General features: G+C 40.7%; 4 protein-coding genes across 10 annotated transcripts in view; 2 read left to right on the forward strand and 2 right to left on the reverse strand.

Moving 5' to 3' along the window:
• Positions 1-7,844, reverse strand: part of sptbn4b (spectrin, beta, non-erythrocytic 4b) — a 65,021-nt gene extending 57,177 nt beyond the window's left edge. For 3 of the 6 annotated variants that reach the window (XM_081715899.1, XM_035525638.2, XM_081715901.1), the window contains exon 1: positions 7,426-7,840. The gene's annotated coding sequence lies outside the window, so the exon portion shown is untranslated. Of the gene's footprint in view, positions 1-7,425 lie in introns of all 6 variants that reach the window. The other 3 variants (XM_035525636.2, XM_027014456.3, XM_081715902.1) reach the window with 2 other exon arrangements.
• A 745-nt stretch (positions 7,845-8,589) lies between these two features.
• Positions 8,590-10,809, forward strand: blvrb (biliverdin reductase B). 2 transcript variants are annotated; one of them, XM_081715905.1, is made up of 5 exons: positions 8,590-8,805; positions 9,422-9,617; positions 9,919-10,008; positions 10,102-10,233; positions 10,317-10,809. In XM_081715905.1, the coding sequence occupies exons 2-5, from the start codon at positions 9,437-9,439 to the stop codon at positions 10,469-10,471; spliced, it is 558 nt and encodes a 185-aa protein (XP_081572031.1). In that variant the 5' UTR covers positions 8,590-8,805; positions 9,422-9,436; the 3' UTR covers positions 10,472-10,809. The 2 variants fall into 2 exon arrangements, with proteins under 2 accessions (XP_081572031.1, XP_026870273.1); XM_027014472.3 differs by having other exon boundaries at positions 9,456-9,617.
• Positions 10,810-10,919: 110 nt separating this feature from the next.
• Positions 10,920-13,201, forward strand: sertad3 (SERTA domain containing 3). Its single transcript, XM_027014496.3, has 2 exons — positions 10,920-11,124; positions 12,167-13,201. Exon 2 carries the CDS (start codon positions 12,172-12,174, stop codon positions 12,937-12,939), a length of 768 nt encoding a protein of 255 aa, XP_026870297.2. The 5' UTR covers positions 10,920-11,124; positions 12,167-12,171; the 3' UTR covers positions 12,940-13,201.
• A 753-nt stretch (positions 13,202-13,954) lies between these two features.
• Positions 13,955-18,940, reverse strand: kcnk6 (potassium channel, subfamily K, member 6). The gene is made up of 3 exons (XM_027014494.3): positions 18,509-18,940; positions 16,815-17,210; positions 13,955-14,933 (listed from the first exon to the last, which is right to left on the reverse strand). Exons 1-3 carry the CDS (start codon positions 18,825-18,827, stop codon positions 14,710-14,712), a joined length of 939 nt encoding a protein of 312 aa, XP_026870295.1. The 5' UTR covers positions 18,828-18,940; the 3' UTR covers positions 13,955-14,709.
• Positions 18,941-19,518: the final 578 nt, after the last annotated feature.

Genomic DNA, 19,518 nt, shown 5'->3' on the forward strand with positions numbered 1-19,518 from the left:
TCATCACCAGTTTACTAGTGTCACTTGTATCGTATCTTTACTATGCTATTTAGTTTCTCCCGTTCCATTCATTCCCTGCGAAGTACCGCCAGTACTGAGCACGTCCCACAGAGCATATCCCTGATAAATCTCTGGCTATTACCCTCGCCTGTTTCAGTTTATGATCGTTGCTTGTTTTACTATAAAATAAACCTGGTTATCCACAAATGTCTGGCCTGGTCTCAGAATACTTCACCTCCTGTATAGACTGTGGAGCCGGTTGCGTTGCTCAACACATTTGCTACCCAAGGAAGGATGTTGGGGCAACATCAGCAGATATTTGAAGGGTTCACACACTCAGTGGATCTGCATGCTAAGCAACAGACAGAACAACAGAGGCAGATGACAGAACTCAGCAGGAACTTGAGTGATGTTTGCGGCCATTTACAGGCTCTAGACATGGCACCCCAATCCTCTGTACCTTATGCCCAAATGCTGGCTTCTCCTGCAGCATGCCGATCATTCCCGGTCAGCAAGCCAGATAAATGTGATGGTACACCTGACAGGTGCCGAGGATTTGTATTATAATGTGAACTATATTTCGCTAGTACACTGCCTCGTACGTATCAGGCAAAAATAGTCTTTTTTAAATCCAGCCTTTCCGATAAAGCTCTGGAGTGGGTCACAGCGGTATGGGAAGGGATTCAGGGGTCTACATATGAACATTTCCTAGCACAATTCAAATCAGTCTTTGATCATCCACGTAAAGGCAAAACCTGTGAGGAGTTACTCCCTCACCTTTGTCATGGTAATCGTCAGGGTAGCAGAGTATGCACGTGATTTCATGAACACCATGGCAGCGGGTAGCAGTTGGAATGAGGCTGCTCTGCTGGTAACATTTCACAATGGGCTAAACACAAAAGTATTGCAGGAACTGGCATGCAAGGATGACAACCTCGATCTGGACCAGCTGGTTACTCTGGCCATCAGATTGGATCATTTACTCCAGGAGTGGAGACCTTGCAGAACCAGCAGAGGTCATCCTGCACCCTGGGTTAACATTGAGTCATACAGAGAGTCTTCTAAGGAGCCTATGCAGTGTGATTCTGCACGGCTGACTCCTGAGGATAGACTCAGATACATACAAGATGGTCTTTGCCTTTACTGTGGTGAGACAGGACATGTAATTCGTGAATGCCGGGTGCAACCCCATTCTACTACAATCAAGGGAGAATGCAGAAAACCCTCTTTATGAGCTATTGCGGTGAGTCATCCTATGAAAGAGTTTGTGTCAAGTTCTTTCACTATCCCAGTCTCTATCGTCTCTCTGTCTTCTCCTTTTGTGTTTTCAGCATTAGTAGACTCAGGGGTGGAGGGGAGTTTCATCCACAATCACCTTGCTCAAGATCTGGAGATTCCCGTGGTGCTCCTATCAAGACTATTCCGTGTAGCTGCCCTAGATGGTGCTCCAGTAGGCTTTGGATCCGTAAAGCACAGAAGAAAGCCCATCCTTCTGGCTACCCTTGCTTTCCATTCAAAATGTCTATCTTTTCTGGTTATTAAGTCCTCAGAAGTACCTATTGTCCTGGGCCTACCCTGGTTGAAATGCCACAATCCACACATCTCCTGGGCGGATCAGGAGATCATTTCCTGGTCGCCCTACTGCGTCCAAAATTGCCTTAGTCTTTCTATGCCTCGGCTCCTCCACACCTTGAAAGCCTGGAGTGTGAAGACAAAAATCAGATTCTCCAAGAGTACCAGGATCTCATGTTGGTGTTCAGCAAAGAAAAAGCTACTCAACTCCCCCCTCACTGACCGTATGACTGTGGCATAGACCTAATAGATGGAGCAACTCTACCCAAAGCATGCATTTACCCACCTACTCAGGAGGAGGAGAGGGCAATGGAGACCTATATAAATGAGGCTCTGGAACAGGGCTTTATACAACCTTCCACTTCTCCCACTGCCTCTGGTTTCGTTTTTGTCAAAAAAAAGGATGGAGGTCTGCGACCATGCATTGACTGTCATAGCCTCAATCAAATCTCCAAAAGGTACGCTTACCCTTTACCTCTAGTTTGGGTGGCACTAGAACAACTTAGAGATGCATGATATTTTACAAAATTGGATTTAAGGATTGCTTACAACTTTATCAGGATCAAGAGGGGAGATGAGTGAAAGATGGCCTTCATCACCACTAGGGGGCATTACAAGTACCATATGTCATATGGCCTCATTGTCACGCCTTCTGTGTTCCAGGCATTCATAAATGATGTCCTGCGGGAGTATATTGGAAAATTCGTCATTGCCTATATGGACAACATTCTTATTTATTCCAGAGATCTCAAATCCCACATCAAGCATATATGTTTGATACTACAGTGTTTACTTGACCACCAGCTGTACGTTAAAGGTAAGAAATACGAGTTCCATCGTCAATCGATCTCATTTCTAGGGTATGAAGTTAGTTATGTACGATAGGAAGACCTGATTCCTTGTCTACCTTCGTAGTAGAAGTAGACACTTCTGAGGTCGGTGTGGGAGTGGTACTGTCTCAGAGAGTTGAGGATTCCAAATTGCATCCAGTAGCTTTTTATTCTTACAAACTAACACCAGCAGAGTGCAACTACAGCATAGGGGAAAAGGAACTCTTACCAGCTTTTACTAGCTCTGGAGGAGTGCAGACACTGGTTTGAGGGAGCTAACTATCCTTTCCCAGGCCTCACTGACCACAAAAACGTGGAATACATGTGCTAAATGCCTCAATTCGCGTCAAACCCGCTGGTCTATTTTCTTCTCACGTTCTGACTTTTCGATTACTTACTGTCCAGGCTCTCACAATACTAAGGCTGATGCCCTATCACATATGCTCCTGGGGAAAACTGAGGACCCAGAAACGCCTGACACCATTTTTGTTGCACAGATAAAAGTTGTGTCAATAAGGTGGAGGATTGACGAGGAGATTGAGGAGCTACTGACTGACATAGAGATTCCCACGGAGTGTCCAGAGGGTAAGCTCTTTGTACCCATTCAATGTCGCGATAAGCTATTAACCTGGGCATACTCATCTCTGGTGACTGGACATCTTGGGGAGACCCGCACACTGCAACTATCCCGCACATCGTCAAACTGGTATTGGTGGGAGTCACTAGCTAAAGACGTTCATAGGGCTTGTTCCATTTGCTCTCAGTGCAAGATCCCTAAAACTCTCCTGGCAGGTAAGCTCATGCCACTCCCACTGCCTGAACGACCTTAGACACACTTAGCGATTGAATTCATTACTGACCTGTCTGAGTCTTTCAGTCACACCACCATTCTTACAGTTATCTATTGGTTTTCGCAGGGAGTTCACTTTGTTCCCTTTTCCTGTCTACCCACAACTTTCCAAACCGTGGAAGCCCTCTTCAATCATGTTTTCTGCAACTTTGGCATCCCAGAGGATATCTTATCGGATTGAGGCACCCAGTTTATATCACAGGTCTGATGTGCATTTTTCAAGCACTTGGGAGTGACCATGAGTCTTACATCTGGCTATCACCCTTAATCCAATGACCAATGTGAGAGAATGAATCAGGAGGTGAGCGTGTTCTTGAGACTTTACTGTTTCATCCATCCTACGGACTAGTCCAGATATCTCATATAGGCAGAAATGGTGCAAAATTCACTAATGAGCTTAGCCACAGGTATTACTCTCTTTGAATGCATCCTCAAATATTAACCCCCCCATGGCCCCTTGGACAGCAACGTGGATGAAGGTACTGGTGGTGGACAATTGGATGAGATGCTGCATGGGAGTATGGGAGGAGACGCACCAGTGTATCGAGCGGGTGTTGGAGAAATACAAAGAAAAGGCAGACTGCCACCTAGAGGCAGCCCCAGACTACAAGCCAGGAGACAGAGTGTGGCTATCCACGAAAGACTTGTGTTTCACTGGGACATGTCGTCAGCTGAGTCCAAAATACATAGGCCCTTTCAAGATAGTGAAACGTCTTAACGAGGTTACATACCAGCTTGACCTACCCTCTCATCACTGTGTCTCATGCACTTTTCAGGTTTCTCTTCTCAAACCTGTCATTGCAAGACCCCTTGATGATGTTTCGCCCAGCATCGAGCCTCCCCATCCATAGACTATGAGGAGACTCCAGTTTACATTGTTCGCCAGATCCTGGACTCTTGGAGTCGAGGGGGCATTCTTCATTATCTGGAGGACTTGGAGGGTTACGGTCCTGAGGAGTTGGGTCCTGGCCACAGACATCCTGGATAAGGGCATGCTCTCTGATTACCACCAGCAATTCCTGGATAGGCTGGCTCCTCATCCCCAGGATTTTCCTAGCGGCATGTTTTCCTCTGGTCATGTCTCTGGTTGTGCAAGAGACAGTGGGGGCTTCAGTGGTCATCGCAGGTTCCTTCATGCCTCGGGAGTTCCAGATTCTGGGGCGGGGGGGGGGGTGTTGGTTGTACTGTCACGCAAACACACACTGGCATAGTATATTGAAACGTCTGTGCTGAGTATGGAATCTATGTTCTAAGGACAAAGGGAGATACTCCCCCCAAAGGTGGTGGAAAATGACCATTTAAAGATAATGTGGGACTTCCAGATACAGGCAGACAACATGGTAATGGCTAACCAACCGGACATAGTATCGGTGGATAAACAGCACAAGAAGGCCATATTGACAGCTATGAACCCAAGTAATAGCAACATCAAGAACAAGGAACACAAAAGCTAGAGAAATACGAAAGGCTGAAAGAAGAGGTAGAAGGATGTGGATGGTGAAAGCAAGAGTGATTCCTCTGGTAATCAAAGCACTAGGGGCTGTGATCCCCAAACTGGGAAGATGACTCCAGCAGATCCCAGGAACAACATCCAAGATCTCAATCCAGAAGAGTGCAGTCTTGGGAACAGCTAAGATACTACACAGGACCCTCTCTTCAATCAGTCTTTTTCCAAAAAAGATTCCAGGTGAGTAATGCAGTGTGCTGAGGTAAAAGTAACCTTAGGTAAAAGTACATTTATTTGTGTACACTGCAATTTTGACACACACACACACACACACACACACACACACACAGATTGATGGACGGATGGGTAGATAGATAGACATTTTAATCAACTCAAAAAGAGAGTGTATTTATAAGGATATTTAAGGAAATACAGTTCATGTGTTTCAGTTAAACAGACAACAGGGTCTGAAACTATGTCATAGGCTCTAAATTTTCAGAGTTCTCTTTTGTTGGGTTGTGCTTCATAAACCAAGATTCAGTTCTTAGAGGGTTTAGGAAGACCTGAGGGAGAGCACGCATGTCACATTAATATAAAGGCTGTCAGTGTCACGATATGGCCGCTCCCCCTCAAAGTCTTTGTGTGTGTGTGTGTGTGTGTGTGTGTGTGTGTGTGTGTGTGTGTGTGTGTGTGTGTGTTTGTGTGTGTTTGTGTATGTGTTTGCATGGTCATGCCCTCTCATGTTTCTCACCTGATCCTTGTTCAGTGTCATTATTCTGCACGTATATAAGTCTCTTGTCTAGTCGTGGACGCTGTCGATCTTTAACCCCGATAGCCTGCGAGCTACACCGTCTTTGTTGTGTGTGCTAATAAATGTATGTCTTTGTTTTATGCAACCTGCTCTGCCTCAAGTTACAATCAGTTCCACAGGCCTGCAACTTGGGACTTTTCCACCTTTTTACTTCTTGCACCTCACCAAACAAAAATAAGATCTATATCTCATTATATTATTGCAATGCAAATCTGCTTTCTGTGGAAATCATCCGATTCTATAAACACAGAGAGATAGAAACATATGATACATTATGAAAAAAGAAAAAGGATCATTAATAAAACATGCCACGAATATGCACATCTGCAATCTTTTAAATTACCTGTATGTGTCCCTTTTATCTGCAATTTTTTGAATTCCCTGCATGGGTCCCAAGTTGTGAAAAATATCACCAAAGTAATTGGGCATATTTCAAATACCAGTATCTAATTGTAATATAATGTAATTAGAATCAGGCAAATTGTAAGAGTGAAAAATGGTCTAATTTTGCTCCCATTTTTTGCTCCCATTTTACCTCTTGTAGGTATCTAATTACTAGAAAGTCGGGCGTGGGGGATAGAATATCAGCACCACGGACAGTGGCGTAGGCTTGACGTCACAGCACACCACTGCGTTCCATCAACTACCTTTACTCAAAATGCATTTATCTTACCAAGCATGTTTCTGGAAAACACCATCTGATAATGGCGATACTAATTTATATATATATATATATATATATATATATATATATATATATATATATATATATATATATATATATATATATATATATATTTTTTTTTTTTTATTTATTTATTTATTTATATATAGATATATATAGTTATTTCTCTATGACAAAATGGACAACTATTCAGTTCTGATCAGAAGTAAAATGGAAGCTTTAAAACAGTTTACAGTGTCTTCACGTGCGATTCACTTCTGGAGCTGGAGGAGATGTGATATCGAGTGAATAATTTCGTAGTCTAAATGTGTACTGAAGTATGGTTAGTCTTGTAAGACGGGCCAATTGGTACCCATCATACATACATGCCTAGTTTTCGCATAACCTTAAAATGACACGTCCTGTCCGTTCTTATTATCTCTCCCTACTAGCTGTATTATCGATATTTTATTTTCTGACTAGCTAGCCTACCTTACACTTGGACATTATGTTACCGGACAACTATGCGATGTGGGCTATAGAGCATTGCAGTCATAGACTAAGCGTACTCTGATACACATTACGTTTACCTTTTACCAACATAACCAATTCTTTTGAAGTTGGGGGCAAGTAGCTGTTGGGTAGCGATAGGTGTGGGTATAACTAGCATAGCAATACCGCATACCGCACCGGTTACAACCTATTCCTATAAATAGCAGGTAATCTCCAGAAGTGTTAATCACGGCATCAGAATACTATCATATCAGTCAAAATGTACACGAGCCATCCAGCACCTAATATCTAACCCTACGGGGGTTGTATAATAAAAAAACTGCTTCGGTGGGCCTGTGCCAGAAGAACTAGACTATCTTAAAATCAACTTTCCACTGTATGTTTCAAAGGGCAATATGACATAGCCTATTAGGACATGCAACGCGATTCGGTGATTACTTCAAGACCACATTACGCTTGCTCTTTTTGTCAATGCCTTTTCAAAATCGCCCGTATCACTAGATTAATATATTTAGCTATATAATAATTATAGCTCTCGAAGGCATTTTCTAAGCAATGGTAAAACGTCAGCACAAGACACGGCCCAGAAATGACTGCAGCAGCATTGTGTCCGGTGTAGGCCGGTCCCTGCATCTTCCATGGTGGAGGAAGCGACAGATATTGCAACAGCATGCACGCTCAGTGCTTCACGGATGGATGAATGCAGGGAAATACAGGCATGATGGTCATTAGTCTTACCTGCACCCCCAGCCCCAAGGATGTTTGTTTATGCCTCAGATAAAACGCTTTAAAATAATCCCCTATCGCTGTCTTGGTGGACCTGGGATGGACTCGCCACGGAAGTCTCGCTCCGCATTATTTTCTCGCTGGCATAGTTCAGTCAGGTAGCGATCTCTGTCAAATGGAATCGAAACAGGGTATACGGCTAAAATGCAGCGAATATATTCGATGACTCCACAGCCGGTGCACTGGCCTGGTGGGCGAAAACACACGGATGACACGAAATGTGTGCCTGCAATCAGACTGCTTGGTCAGATAGCCAGTGTACTCGGATATCCCGTACACCGTGCGCCCCCACTCTCTGCGATCTCGGTAACGCTGAAGAGAATTTGGTACCAGTAGGCTTGTACGGAAGAGCGCCAGCCTCTCTCTCTCTCTCTGTGTGTGTGCGTGTGTGTGTGCGTGTGTGTGCGCGTGTGTGTGCGTGTGTGTGTGTGAGAAAGAGAGAGAGAGAGAGAGAGAGAGAGAGAGAGAGAGAGAGAGAGAGAGAGAGAGAGTTTGGCAGGCATACTTCTATACTTCTATGTCATATACAGACATACAGTCTTGGTATACTTAAAAAATTCATTGAAACTGTTTGCTATTTTATGTTTTTAAATTATCAAACCGACCCGCTCTTAAATTGAAGATTCTGGGCGTTTTTCCAAAATATTCTGGGAAGAACCGGGTTAAATGTTATTCATTACCTGTAATACACGTCAACGTTTTACTGAGACTTTAATTTATGCACAAAATTATAAACGTTTATAGCATTTTAAAAAAATTAGACAAGGAGGGTGATGTTGTTACAACATAATCCCAGATTTGTATCTGATTGGGGCCTCTTGTCTTAGTTCAGGTGTAGCGTTCCTACCAATAGTTTGAAAAAAGGTTTAGCTGTGAATAACTGAATCTGTGCAAATTATATATAAAATATTACATTTATCTCCGAAATAGTTACGACATTACACCACATTGCAGTGAATTTGTTTGTATTATACCAAACAACACTCCATGTCCGTAATTAGATTTTGATTGTAGTGTGCTTTGCGCTATAAAGATCGATTAAAAAAGGTACTTTCACTTTAAATGGATCTCTGGGAGGAGCTAATTTTGGACACCAGTGTGTCTGAAAGAGGCGTTCCTTAAAGAGCGTTGACATTCGAGTTTGAGGGAGGAATTGCGTTCGAATAAATTTGCGGAGGTCGTGGTAAAACCATAACTTGGAGTTTTAGCTTAATCTTAGTCTAAGAAAAATATATCCTCACACAAACATGTCTGATGCAGTAAAAAACGTGGCGATCTTTGGCTCCACGGGAATGACGGGGTTGGTGACCGTACCTATTGCATCTGCTGCGGGTAAGAGGCGTATTGAGACAAGACATTTCTAATGGAAACAATAACTTTTGCAGCACCAATAGTTTAAGAGATTTTTGTTCTACTGAGGGGGTCACGGTGGGACACACATTGCATTAAGGCATTAACGTAAAATACAAACTTTAATTTCAATTGTTTAGTTTCTGCTAAAGGCGATTATTATGAAATTTTAGTGCATGGGCAATCTAGGTACCCCTGACTTTAATTGAAAGTAATAACAACCGTGAAATTTGTAAATCAATATCACATTGTAATGCTGAACTATCAGAAGAAACTTCCCCCTTTTCATTAACTATGGTTTCACAGTTGTTAAAGTCCTGAGTCAAGCAACATAATACATATTTCTGTTGAGTCATGGTGCACGTAGTGCGTTGAGGAGTCAGAGATAAGAAAAACGTTCACGTCGTACTTTATCTGTGGTGTCCAGAAAGGGTGGTTTTTATGTAATTCAGAATGGTCAACTGAATGTTAACATTGCATTTAAAAAAATGTAATGAATCAAATATAATTAAGTTACAACATGAAACTTGCTTAGGTGCATAACCTCCTGTTTGGGGCAATGCTATGGGGCGCCATTTCAATAGAAACCTATTTTTAGGGACTTGGAGACAAGATGACTGCTACTGTTCCAGGTTACAACGTGACTGTGTTGGTGAGGGATCCTGCCAGGCTTCCTGCTGACCACAAAGCTTCAAGAGTTGTGGTTGGAGATGTCCTCAACAAAGAGGATGTGAAGAAGACCTTGGAGGGCCAAGATGCTGTAATCATCATCCTTGGGACCAGAAATGACCTCAGTGAGTTAAGATCAGATAGATGGTTAAGTATGGTACATCATATATTTCTGGTTCGGATGAAAGAAATTAGTGTTAGAAATGTGTATGTTGGCCAAAACAGTGGGCATTGGTCTGCTTTGATATATCTATATTGCTGCAGGGTTAATTAAATTCATCAGATTAATTTGTATAGCACTGTCTCAGACATTTATTGAAATATTTAAGATATATTTAGGCTTTTGTGCATAAAAGCATGAGCAAAGTACACTGTCATATGTTTACCTCATGTATCAGGACTTTAATTTTTTTCTCCACAATGCTGGTCCCACTACCATGATGTCTGAGGGAACACGGAACATTCTTGAAGCCATGAAAGCCCGTGGGATCCGCAAGGTTATTGGCTGTATGTCAGGTATGGTTCTTTGATGAATGTTAGGCAAAAGTGAGTTTTTAAACTTCCAAAGATAAAATTCAAAATGGGGTTTCCCCCCCTGCTCTTCCTCAGCTTTTCTTCTGTGGGATCGGGCTAAGGTTCCTCCCCGTCTAGTCCCTGTTACTGAAGACCATGACAGAATGTACACACTACTGAAGGAGTCAGGCCTGGACTATGTGGCAGTTATGCCTCCACACATTGCTGGTAATAACTCCATTGCAGGAGTTACATAATGTGACTTCACTTTGAAGTAAACCTTGTTGATAATGATATTTCTTTTTCTGCAGATAACCATCCTTTGACTGAGAAGTACTCTGTAACAGAGAACATGCTAAAAGGAAGAGTTATTTCCAAGAACGACCTTGGTCATTTTTTTGTCAGGTGTCTTTCCACCTCAGAGTGGGATGGAAAGACAGTGGGTGTTTGTGGAGATTACAGTTAAACTAACCATGCCTTTGCTTGAATGTGCCAGTAGAGGTCTACATTTTAAATAACATGCTAACGTTTATTTTACTTACTTGTAAGCCAGCACTTGGAACTTTTCTTAAAGTGCCCATTCAAGATTTACTACCACCAGACTTTTTCATAGACAAAAATAACATCCATAATCCAAATAATTTTTTTTTTAAATCCCAAATTGGTTGTTTCCCAATATCACAAATGTATTACAATGTTTCTGTTTGTTCTATTAAAAGGGGAAAAGTTGTTAAACTAATTTTCTCTTTCCTTTTAAGTTACATTACTTAATTGGTGAATTAAAAACATCAAAAACTTTGCAGACATCTATGGCTAATTATTATTTATACGACGGTCATTTTAAACTCAACAATATACGTAAACGGAGTAAGTAAATATTGCAAAAAACTACATTACCCAGAATAATTTGAAGGGCCCCGCGTAAAACTCGAATCGCAGGCGGGAAAGACAAAAGTCCCTGCAAATTGGTTTATTCGGCGTGTCAGTCACCGATTTTGAGAAAACTATATCTATCTATCTATCTATCTGATTATCTAGCTATTTAGCAAATTAGAGAACGGGGTGACGTGGGAGCACATAACTTTGGCGGATTTCTAAGGGACTCGCACTAATTTGCCGGTAAGTTAAAATTCTTCAGCTTTCTTTTAGACAGCTTGTTAGCTAGCGTTAGCTTTAGCTAGCTGACAAACAAACATTGGCTGGCATAATGGGCCGACCAGTTAACGTTGATTTTATTAAAAGTGACTAAAAATACTAGCTAAATATGTTAATGTTTTATATCTTACAATGTATGACAGACTAATGATTCTAATAATAGGTAACTACGTTCGTGTCGCCAAAATTGCCCCAACCAGTTTTAACCAAGTTGCTTGCTAGCTAGCGTTAACTAGGTAACCTAAATTAGCGAATTCTTTTGCGAACCAAAAGCCTAGCTAGCATTTGTAGCTAGTCTTTCGACTTCGTTGCAGGTTTCCTAGCTAACTATGTAATCAGATGAATCTATAATTAAAGTGTAGTCGGCAAGTAGCTAGCTATCTTTTTCATTTGCAATAGTGCCCAAAGGTAACATTAAAAAGCAAAATCCTGGTTTTCATTTGTAGCTAACAAAACTTGCTAACAATTGGTCTGTCTCCAGGTTGGGTTCTGCGCTAATTTATATCGATGAGATATCGTAATCTACCTAGGTTAGCTAATCGATGTATCAGAATTTACGTGGCGACTTTGAGGGGTCTTTAACATTTAGCTTGTCTAGGTAGTTTAGTTTAGCTAGGTTATGTCAAATTAATTGCACACCGTCCTCACTAAACAGCTCTTTGGCTATGTAGCTAGGAACGTCCACCAATTTTCACATGTAATCGTATACAAAACGTAAGCATGGCTAGTGTTACTAGTTTTCTTCAGGAAATGTTAAGTTCTTAGTTTCTTTTTAAATCTGTAACTTATTTCTGTAATTACATTTCATTTACAACGTCCATTAATTTTGTCTGAAAAGTAAAGCATAAGTTAGCCGTTAGCTATAAAGACCATTTCATGGAGTAACATTGCACATATTGTAGCTAAAAATATAGCTAGCTAACTGGCTATTAAAGGTGTGGCTAGCCATGTCCCGTTATTTTACATAGTAACTCGGTGTGTTTATTGGTGTAATATTTTCTCACAGAGTGCATGATGGTGGCCAGGGGGATGAAGCGTAAGCTCTATGGGAGTGATAATGGCGGAGGCTCTGTCTGGGAAAGCCAGCTGCAGTCAGTGTTGGACATTTCCTTGGACAAGTTCCAGCGAGACCAAGCCCTTGTAGAGCCAAGCTTACTACGGTCTGTTCTCATCACCAATACATTACGACAGGTCCAGTCAGTGGTCAAAACACACTTGTCTGGAGTTAGTTTCCATCCGAAACTACACACTCAACCAAAGAAACAACCTGAGCTCCTTTCCACGCTAGGGTCCATTCCTGCTGGGCACAGTGCATCCCTTTGCTCCCTGGGGGTTGAAGACATGGAGGATGATTTAATGGCCTGGCCTTCAGAAGAGGATTTGTCCTTGGCAACAGCTATTACTGGCATACTGAATGATCTTGATGCAGCTCTAGATGATGACTGTGGACTATCTGTACCTCAGCGCTTACCTCTGGCTTCTATGGAGAATCTGCCAGGAGACGGGAGGTCCAAACAGAATTCGACCATAAGCCACAAGACTGATGGTTGCAGAGCATCCATTTTGGGGAATTCCAGTCACATGTCTAATTACCTGCAGGAAGCTGTTATAGATGACCTGTTGTTGGACATTGACACAAATGTATTTGAAGCAGAGGCGAACAGTGTCAGTCCATGTGCCTTCTCTTTTCCTGCTGATCAGCTTGTGAAATATCTGCCACCTTTTAGCAACTCATCTGCAGTGTCTTTGACTCCAGCTTCACCCCCCATGGTCAGATGACACAGGACTAGAGCACATAATGAACATACTACTACATTACTGATAAATTATATTAAAAGCAAAAGCTTTATTACTTTTTAAGTGGAACAGAAATGTAGGTTAGAGGGAGATGAAAGCCATAGAATTTGAATATTGTGCTCAAGTTGTAATGAAAAGTGTGTAGAAATGTTGAATATAAAAGTCTGAATAGGCATGATTTAAAATTGTTTGCTTCCCTACCTCAAATATCTGATTTATGGTGCCAAGGCTTTTGATCCCCGTTTTCTGTTATCTAGGGCTGCCATATTGAATTTTTGCAGTTACACAGTCATAGGTCTACAAAAATTCAGACTGAGGATATTATTCAAAGTTCAGTCTTCCACTCTGGCTTCTGAGATTTCAGAAAAGGTTGTTTGGAGTGGATATATAACTTGGCAATATAAGAATTTACAAGTTTATATTTTACCATGGTCTTGGATATTGTATTTTAATGTTGCACATAGTGTTCACTAGCATAATCTTGAATATTCCTTTGTTGCACCTCTAAATTTGTTGACTAAAGCTAGACCTCTGATTGGTATTGGGTGCTTTGATACAATCTGTTAGTTTTGATCATGTTACAAGTTATGCAACCAGTAGACAATTAGAAATTTTGAACTTCTATACAGTCTGTCTTGGTAAATCCAACTTTTCATAACTAACCAAATATAAAATGGTCAATTGTAACTTAATGTGCATAGCTGTGGACATAATTTATAGCAGTTTATTACAAATTGCTTCATTCACAAATTCCAATAATGGTCAATACCCCTGACCTTTGTCCACAATTTGGTAATTCTTTGTAGATCTTTGATGCCCAAAAGTGTTATTGAGAATTGCAGCATGGAGATATGAATTAGCAATGTAAGGGTTTCTTAAGATCACTAAAGTGAACACCATGCAGTAATGACCTTATTAAAACAAATTAATTTGTGACATTCAATTTCCCATATAATTAAGATCACTTGGTACTATAGTGAGAAGTTGCCATCCATAATGCTTTATCTAATTTTTTATTTCATGTCATCCCCCTACCATTATTGCAATGTGTTCAATGTGAAGATAAAGATTTTACCATCATTTTGCATATAAAAATGAAAATCCAATTAGGAAAAAAAACAAAAAACAAACCCATTTAATTCATACAAGAAAGGGTTAAAGTCCTACATTAAGACATCCTATTACTCAGTTCTCTCAAATGTAAGAAAAACAAACAAACACTCTTAGTATTACCTGTATAAGCATTATTCCATAATATATTCAACAGTCATTTTAAAATACTGTTATCACTGCACCATGCCAGTGTGGTCCATATAGAAATAGAACATTACAGAACACACAAGGTAATCAAACTGTCACAATTTGTTGATGCTTACTGCAGCTCAAAGACAACGATGCGAGGAAAGGTTGGATCAACTTCAATAACGAAGACTTACAATTGGACCCAATTGTTTTGCCCAGCATAGTGCAAATTGACCGTTCACACTACCAGAAGCAGTGACATTAAAATACTTCAGCAGTTTCTTAAATTAAAATGAAACAGTTTATATGTAAAAACAAAAATAAAGACCAAAGGCCCAGTAAACTAATGGTTGTAAAAAAAAAAAAAAAGACCCCACCACCATGAGTCATGATATACTACATGAACCAATGGTAGCCTTTCTGGGGCCTCTCTTTCCCCCATTCTATCGGGTAGACAAAGTAACGATGACTACAGGAGCAACTGGGGAAGCCCAAGGCACAGCAATCATTTTATTTGCTCATGGAATTATAGAACACCTGAGAGCTGGGATCCAATGGCTTAGTAGCAGTCTCCTGTTCACACTGCGCTCCATCCAGAGCTTCAACTATGGCCTCATCATCTTCATCCTCACAGGTGGGCAGGTGGAAGAATGTTGTCCAGCCATGCACATCTGCCAACTTATGAAAGGTACGCAGGACCAGGACAATCACCATCAAGCCCACAAACAGATATACTGAGGAAAGAACAAGGAGGTGTTTGCTTAACAATAGACTATGCTCATCTATTTGACCTTTAACCTATGCCATAGGGCCTTTGGAAAGAAAATGGTGCCAGTTTAAACAATAATTATACAAATCCATTTTATGTCTACAAATACTAAAAGTTATGTCATTTTGTTTATGTTTTGCAAAAAAACAAACCTGCTATATTAGGAAATCTAAATACTATAAGGAACAGTAATACCTTTTTAAAGTAGTTAAAGTCAACAAGATTATCTAGTAGCCAAAATATGTACACATTCTGCTATCTGAATACTGCAAGTGTCACATGAGTGCATCTAGCACACAGACGTAACCAGCATATTTGCCAAAAGATTTTTTAGAGAACACCACTCATACTGGATTGACCTAACCTAAATATCACAAAAGATAAGCAGTTCCTAAGAACAAAGAGTAAAACCCCTTGCCAGAGATTGACACCTAATCTTGCAACCAGTCAGCAGTGCTGGAGTACAAGTGTGGCAATGGAACAGCAAATATCAGATCACAGCTTCAGGCATCACAGCCTTGTTAATTTAAACCAATAAAGTGTCCATATGTACTTTAACTAGGATTAAATTAATATAAAAATGAGCTCAAGTGATTTGTGGGAAAAATCCCTGGCATTTGAGCCTTTGTGGGAAATTTACACTTCCTCATAGCTTAGCAAGGTCACATGACAGTCACTGCAGTATTTGGTGGAGCAGTGGTAAATTGGTCTGAAAACCAGTCACCTTTATTTGGCACTACAAAATACTTCAGTGAACTGTGGTAACAAAACCTTTAAAGACAAGGTTAAAAAAGCCATTCTAACTTTAAAAACGCACAATATGGATACATGTTTATTTTTAGGAGCATGAATCTTATGAGTATTAAAAAGGAAGATAAAAGCTAAGACTAGGTTGACTGAGGGCTCTGGATGTCATTTCAGACAGGAGGTGTGAATTTAAGCCTCTGTCTCCAATGAGATTTCCTACAAACAAGACACAAAAAAGCAGGCCATGACAAGACCTGCACACCCCACTGCTAATAATTAGTTGAGGTGTGTGGGAATGTTTTGCAGACTTCAAGAATGTTCAGTCAGATTAAGCTTCAGGCCTTAATCTCAAATAATGGATGGAGACAGCTTTATTTTACAATTATTAATTTCCAAAAAACATCATCCTAATTTGCCAAGTGCTTTAAAACTCATACAAGAAACAAATCCGTTTCAGCCAACCTCTCCATTTGTTGTTCATTTTGTATTAATGGAGACCTGTCTCAATTAAATCCAACCTATATTCAGAGCCTGGTAAAGACTATGCTATGTCACTCACAAACATGCTTCAAATGAGCTCAATCTTATAGCTGCCATAAAAACACATTTTAGCCAAGAAATTAAAATCCTTAAGCAATGACTTTGGACATTATGCACATTTTCAAAGGTATATCCATGCAACACAGCCAACTATATAAGAGGGCTGCCCATTATTAGCAGGAAAGCATGCGTGCTATCTTTCTGACATTCATTAGGCCGGAGAACTTACCAGGTTTTTCTCAATGCATCAGCAAAATGATCTCAAGCAGCAAAACTGACTTGAAATAAATTAAATATGCAACACAACCATTTCATATGAAAATCAGTAATGTATTAACTATTGTGGGAACACAATTGATGGTAAATATTACTAATGCATTGGGGGGAAAAAAAAGAAAAAGAAAAAAAAAAGTAGTAACCAAGAGCCAGTACAAATAGGTTCATATTCAAGTGCTAGTATATTATACTGCAGTACATGCATTTGTACCAGAAACTCAGCTCTTGATTTAGCCTGCCTTAACATCACCTCTTCTAATTGCCTACAACAGAGAGCTCTTACCCATAACGGAGACCTTGTAGAGGGGCCTCAGCTGTTGGTTGGGCCTCTCCCCTGGCACAAAGTCCCCCAAGCCAATGGTGCAGAGGGAGATGAAGCAGAAGTAGAAGGCCTCCAGGAACGTCCATGACTCCTCGATGCGGCTAAACACCACAGCTGGCACCACGAAGAAGACCAGCATCACGATAAGGATCAGGATTAGGAAGTGCACGGTGCTGGCAGTGCGCAGTGGCCATCCAGCCCACTGCTGCCAGAGCCTCATTGGTCTGTAGGTCAGTGGCTGTATGAGGTGCTGCACACACGTCGTGAGCACAAGCATGGTGAAGGGGATGCCCAACAAAGCATACACGATGGAGAAGGCTTTGCCTGCATCCGACAGAGGGGTTGTGTGGCCATAGCCTGAGGAGAGGGGTTCAAAAAGAAGTAGCATCTTGTGTGAATAAATTGTTGATATGCAGATGGCATTTCTCCCCAGAGGGATTTTTCCCCAGGCAACACTGTTTGACAATGGTTTGTTAAGTTTTGCCTCAAATGAGAAATTCACAGCTCTGCCAATATTTAGGGTGTATTTGGGAGTAACTACAAAATAATACGTCATAATGAGATAGAACAAATACTCAGTAAAAATCCATGCAAATGATGCATAGTTCTCTCTCTCTCTAGCACAGAACAGCTTATATTTCAAATGCCATCTAGTACAGGTTAGTATGCTGTAGGAATGGAAAGCTATGTGTCTAACAGTAGGTAGTCTTTCCAGGCCTACCCCCTATGAAGGCCTTTATTGGGAAACAAAGCGATTTTTGAGCCCCATCATCAGCCCCACACACATGTTCAATGAAGATTTAAATATAAAATTTTATACTCGTCAAAATTCTCAGTGTGTCTGTTTATTCCAGATCAGAAATGGTTCTAATGCAGGCTGTATGAACCAGACATCACCAGACACAAACATCTGAGTTCACGATGAAAATAGTGTCCTTGAACTACACCTACAGATAATGTGATCTGATAAGGGCACTTCCTCGATACATAATTACAGTAAAATCAACCATGTCACAACAGCAAAGCGAGAAAGAAACTATATGCTTGCGATACCCAATATACTAGCGTCCTACACTGTTATTTAGTCGTTAATTCAAAGCTGTCTCTGCTGTCAAAGAACCTTCAGCATCCGGTCGAAATGCAAAACCTTATAGCCCTCTGTCTTAACTGATAATCGTCTTTCTGGCCATACGTTGGCCTTCAGCGTTTCTTACCATTTTCTTACGTCTACGGACTATTCCCAATTTAGTAGAATAGTAGGCTTGTTTAGGGTAGCACACACGGTACTCTATAAAATAAATGATTCTTATTTTGGGTACAATTACCTTTTCTACAAATTCTGTGCATGTTCTACTGTTTAGGTCACTTTATGCGTATAGGTCCGTGTAATTTCGACGTGTTACATTGTTGCACTGCTTTATTTGGCAACAAATAAAAGTGTCTTCAAACGAGGAAATTATCCACACCTTAAAGAAAACAGTGCTCGCCTGTTAGGACGACGTGTTTAAGGTTTGTAGCTAACAAGCTGTTAGGACGACGTGTTTAGGGTTTGTAGCTAACAAGCCACCTTGAGATTCAGAAATAAGTATACAATGCCCTAATGGTAAACGGACAAATACACTTGCGCTCATCTTTGTAAATTTGCGTCTACTCACCCACGGTTGTTACCAAAGTATTCGCAAAGAACAAAGACGACGCCAAATCCCAGTTTGAATTGGTCGATATATTGTGCAAAACGGACACCCCGTATTTGTTGGCTCTTAAAACTCGTACTAAAAAGTTTTCCAGTATCGTGGCATTAATACAGGTCAGATTATTAAGAAGCTCGGCTTTGAGAGAATTCAGCTCTGTCTTCAGACTCTCTTCCACAGGTCGCTCGATAGCCGAAAATACAAGCGCTCCGAGTAAAAGATAGGTGAGGTATAAAAAGATTAAGGTTACGAGAAGACATGAAGATTTAAGTACAATGGACATTTCGGGCTATAAAGTCGTGATGACATACGTCATCAAGGCTACTTCTTACAAACTTGTGTTCACAGCCTCTCCTTTTAGGCTGTAATTGAACTCCACCCTCCACCACCAGTTTGCCAAACAGCAGTTACTTTTGCAGAGGAATTTATCAGCATTGAAACTACTGACTTCCGAGGTATCTTCTGCTGCCCTTACTGTATGTTGCTGAACGTAGAACAGCGCGCCAAGTATAATACTACGTATACAAAGAGCATACGTTCATACTTGTTACAGAAATAGATTTTTTTTTGTTTAGTTTACATTATATTCTACTGATGTGATCACAGGTTCGTTACTGCTAATGTTTGAGACGTTTGAAACGAGTATGGCTGACTATACTTCCAACATGACAGAAGTATCTCAAAGTTCGAACACATTGGTTTCCTACACCCTCTTTGATGGCTTTTCACATAGAAAATGTAATGGGTGAAGAGTCACGTGTTGAGAGGGCGGTATTACACGCAGTTTACGTATACTTCTGAGATCCAAACCGTGTTATTTGTGGTTGTTTGCTATTTATAACTAGAAGCATCTCATAACTATGGAAAGTCTGGCCAAACGTCTCTGAATAGTATATATATATTAATCTAAAAATGTTTTGGGTGTCATGGGTTATCTCCCATCATTGCAATAAAAAAAATAAAAATAAATAAAT

The sequence above is a fragment of the Electrophorus electricus genome, chromosome 6 (genome assembly GCF_041902795.1).
Source record: "Electrophorus electricus isolate QZ-2024a chromosome 6, ASM4190279v1, whole genome shotgun sequence".
In the NCBI taxonomy this organism is placed as follows: domain Eukaryota; kingdom Metazoa; phylum Chordata; class Actinopteri; order Gymnotiformes; family Gymnotidae; genus Electrophorus; species Electrophorus electricus.

Bases quoted from the DNA above. Each gene is read 5' to 3' on its own strand.
- blvrb (XM_027014472.3), top strand. From the start codon at position 8,721: ATGTCTGATGCAGTAAAAAACGTGGCGATCTTTGGCTCCACGGGAATG. The intron at 9,618-9,918 runs GTGAGTTAAGAT...TCCACAATGCTG, and splicing joins TGGGACCAGAAATGACCTCA to GTCCCACTACCATGATGTCT. The intron at 10,234-10,316 runs GTAATAACTCCA...CTTTTTCTGCAG, and splicing joins TATGCCTCCACACATTGCTG to ATAACCATCCTTTGACTGAG.
- kcnk6 (XM_027014494.3), bottom strand. From the start codon at position 18,827: ATGTCCATTGTACTTAAATCTTCATGTCTTCTCGTAACCTTAATCTTT. The intron at 17,211-18,508 runs GTGAGTAGACGC...CCCTCTCCTCAG, and splicing joins TACTTTGGTAACAACCGTGG to GCTATGGCCACACAACCCCT. The intron at 14,934-16,814 runs GTAAGAGCTCTC...TTCTTTCCTCAG, and splicing joins CTACAAGGTCTCCGTTATGG to TATATCTGTTTGTGGGCTTG.
- sertad3 (XM_027014496.3), top strand. From the start codon at position 12,172: ATGATGGTGGCCAGGGGGATGAAGCGTAAGCTCTATGGGAGTGATAAT.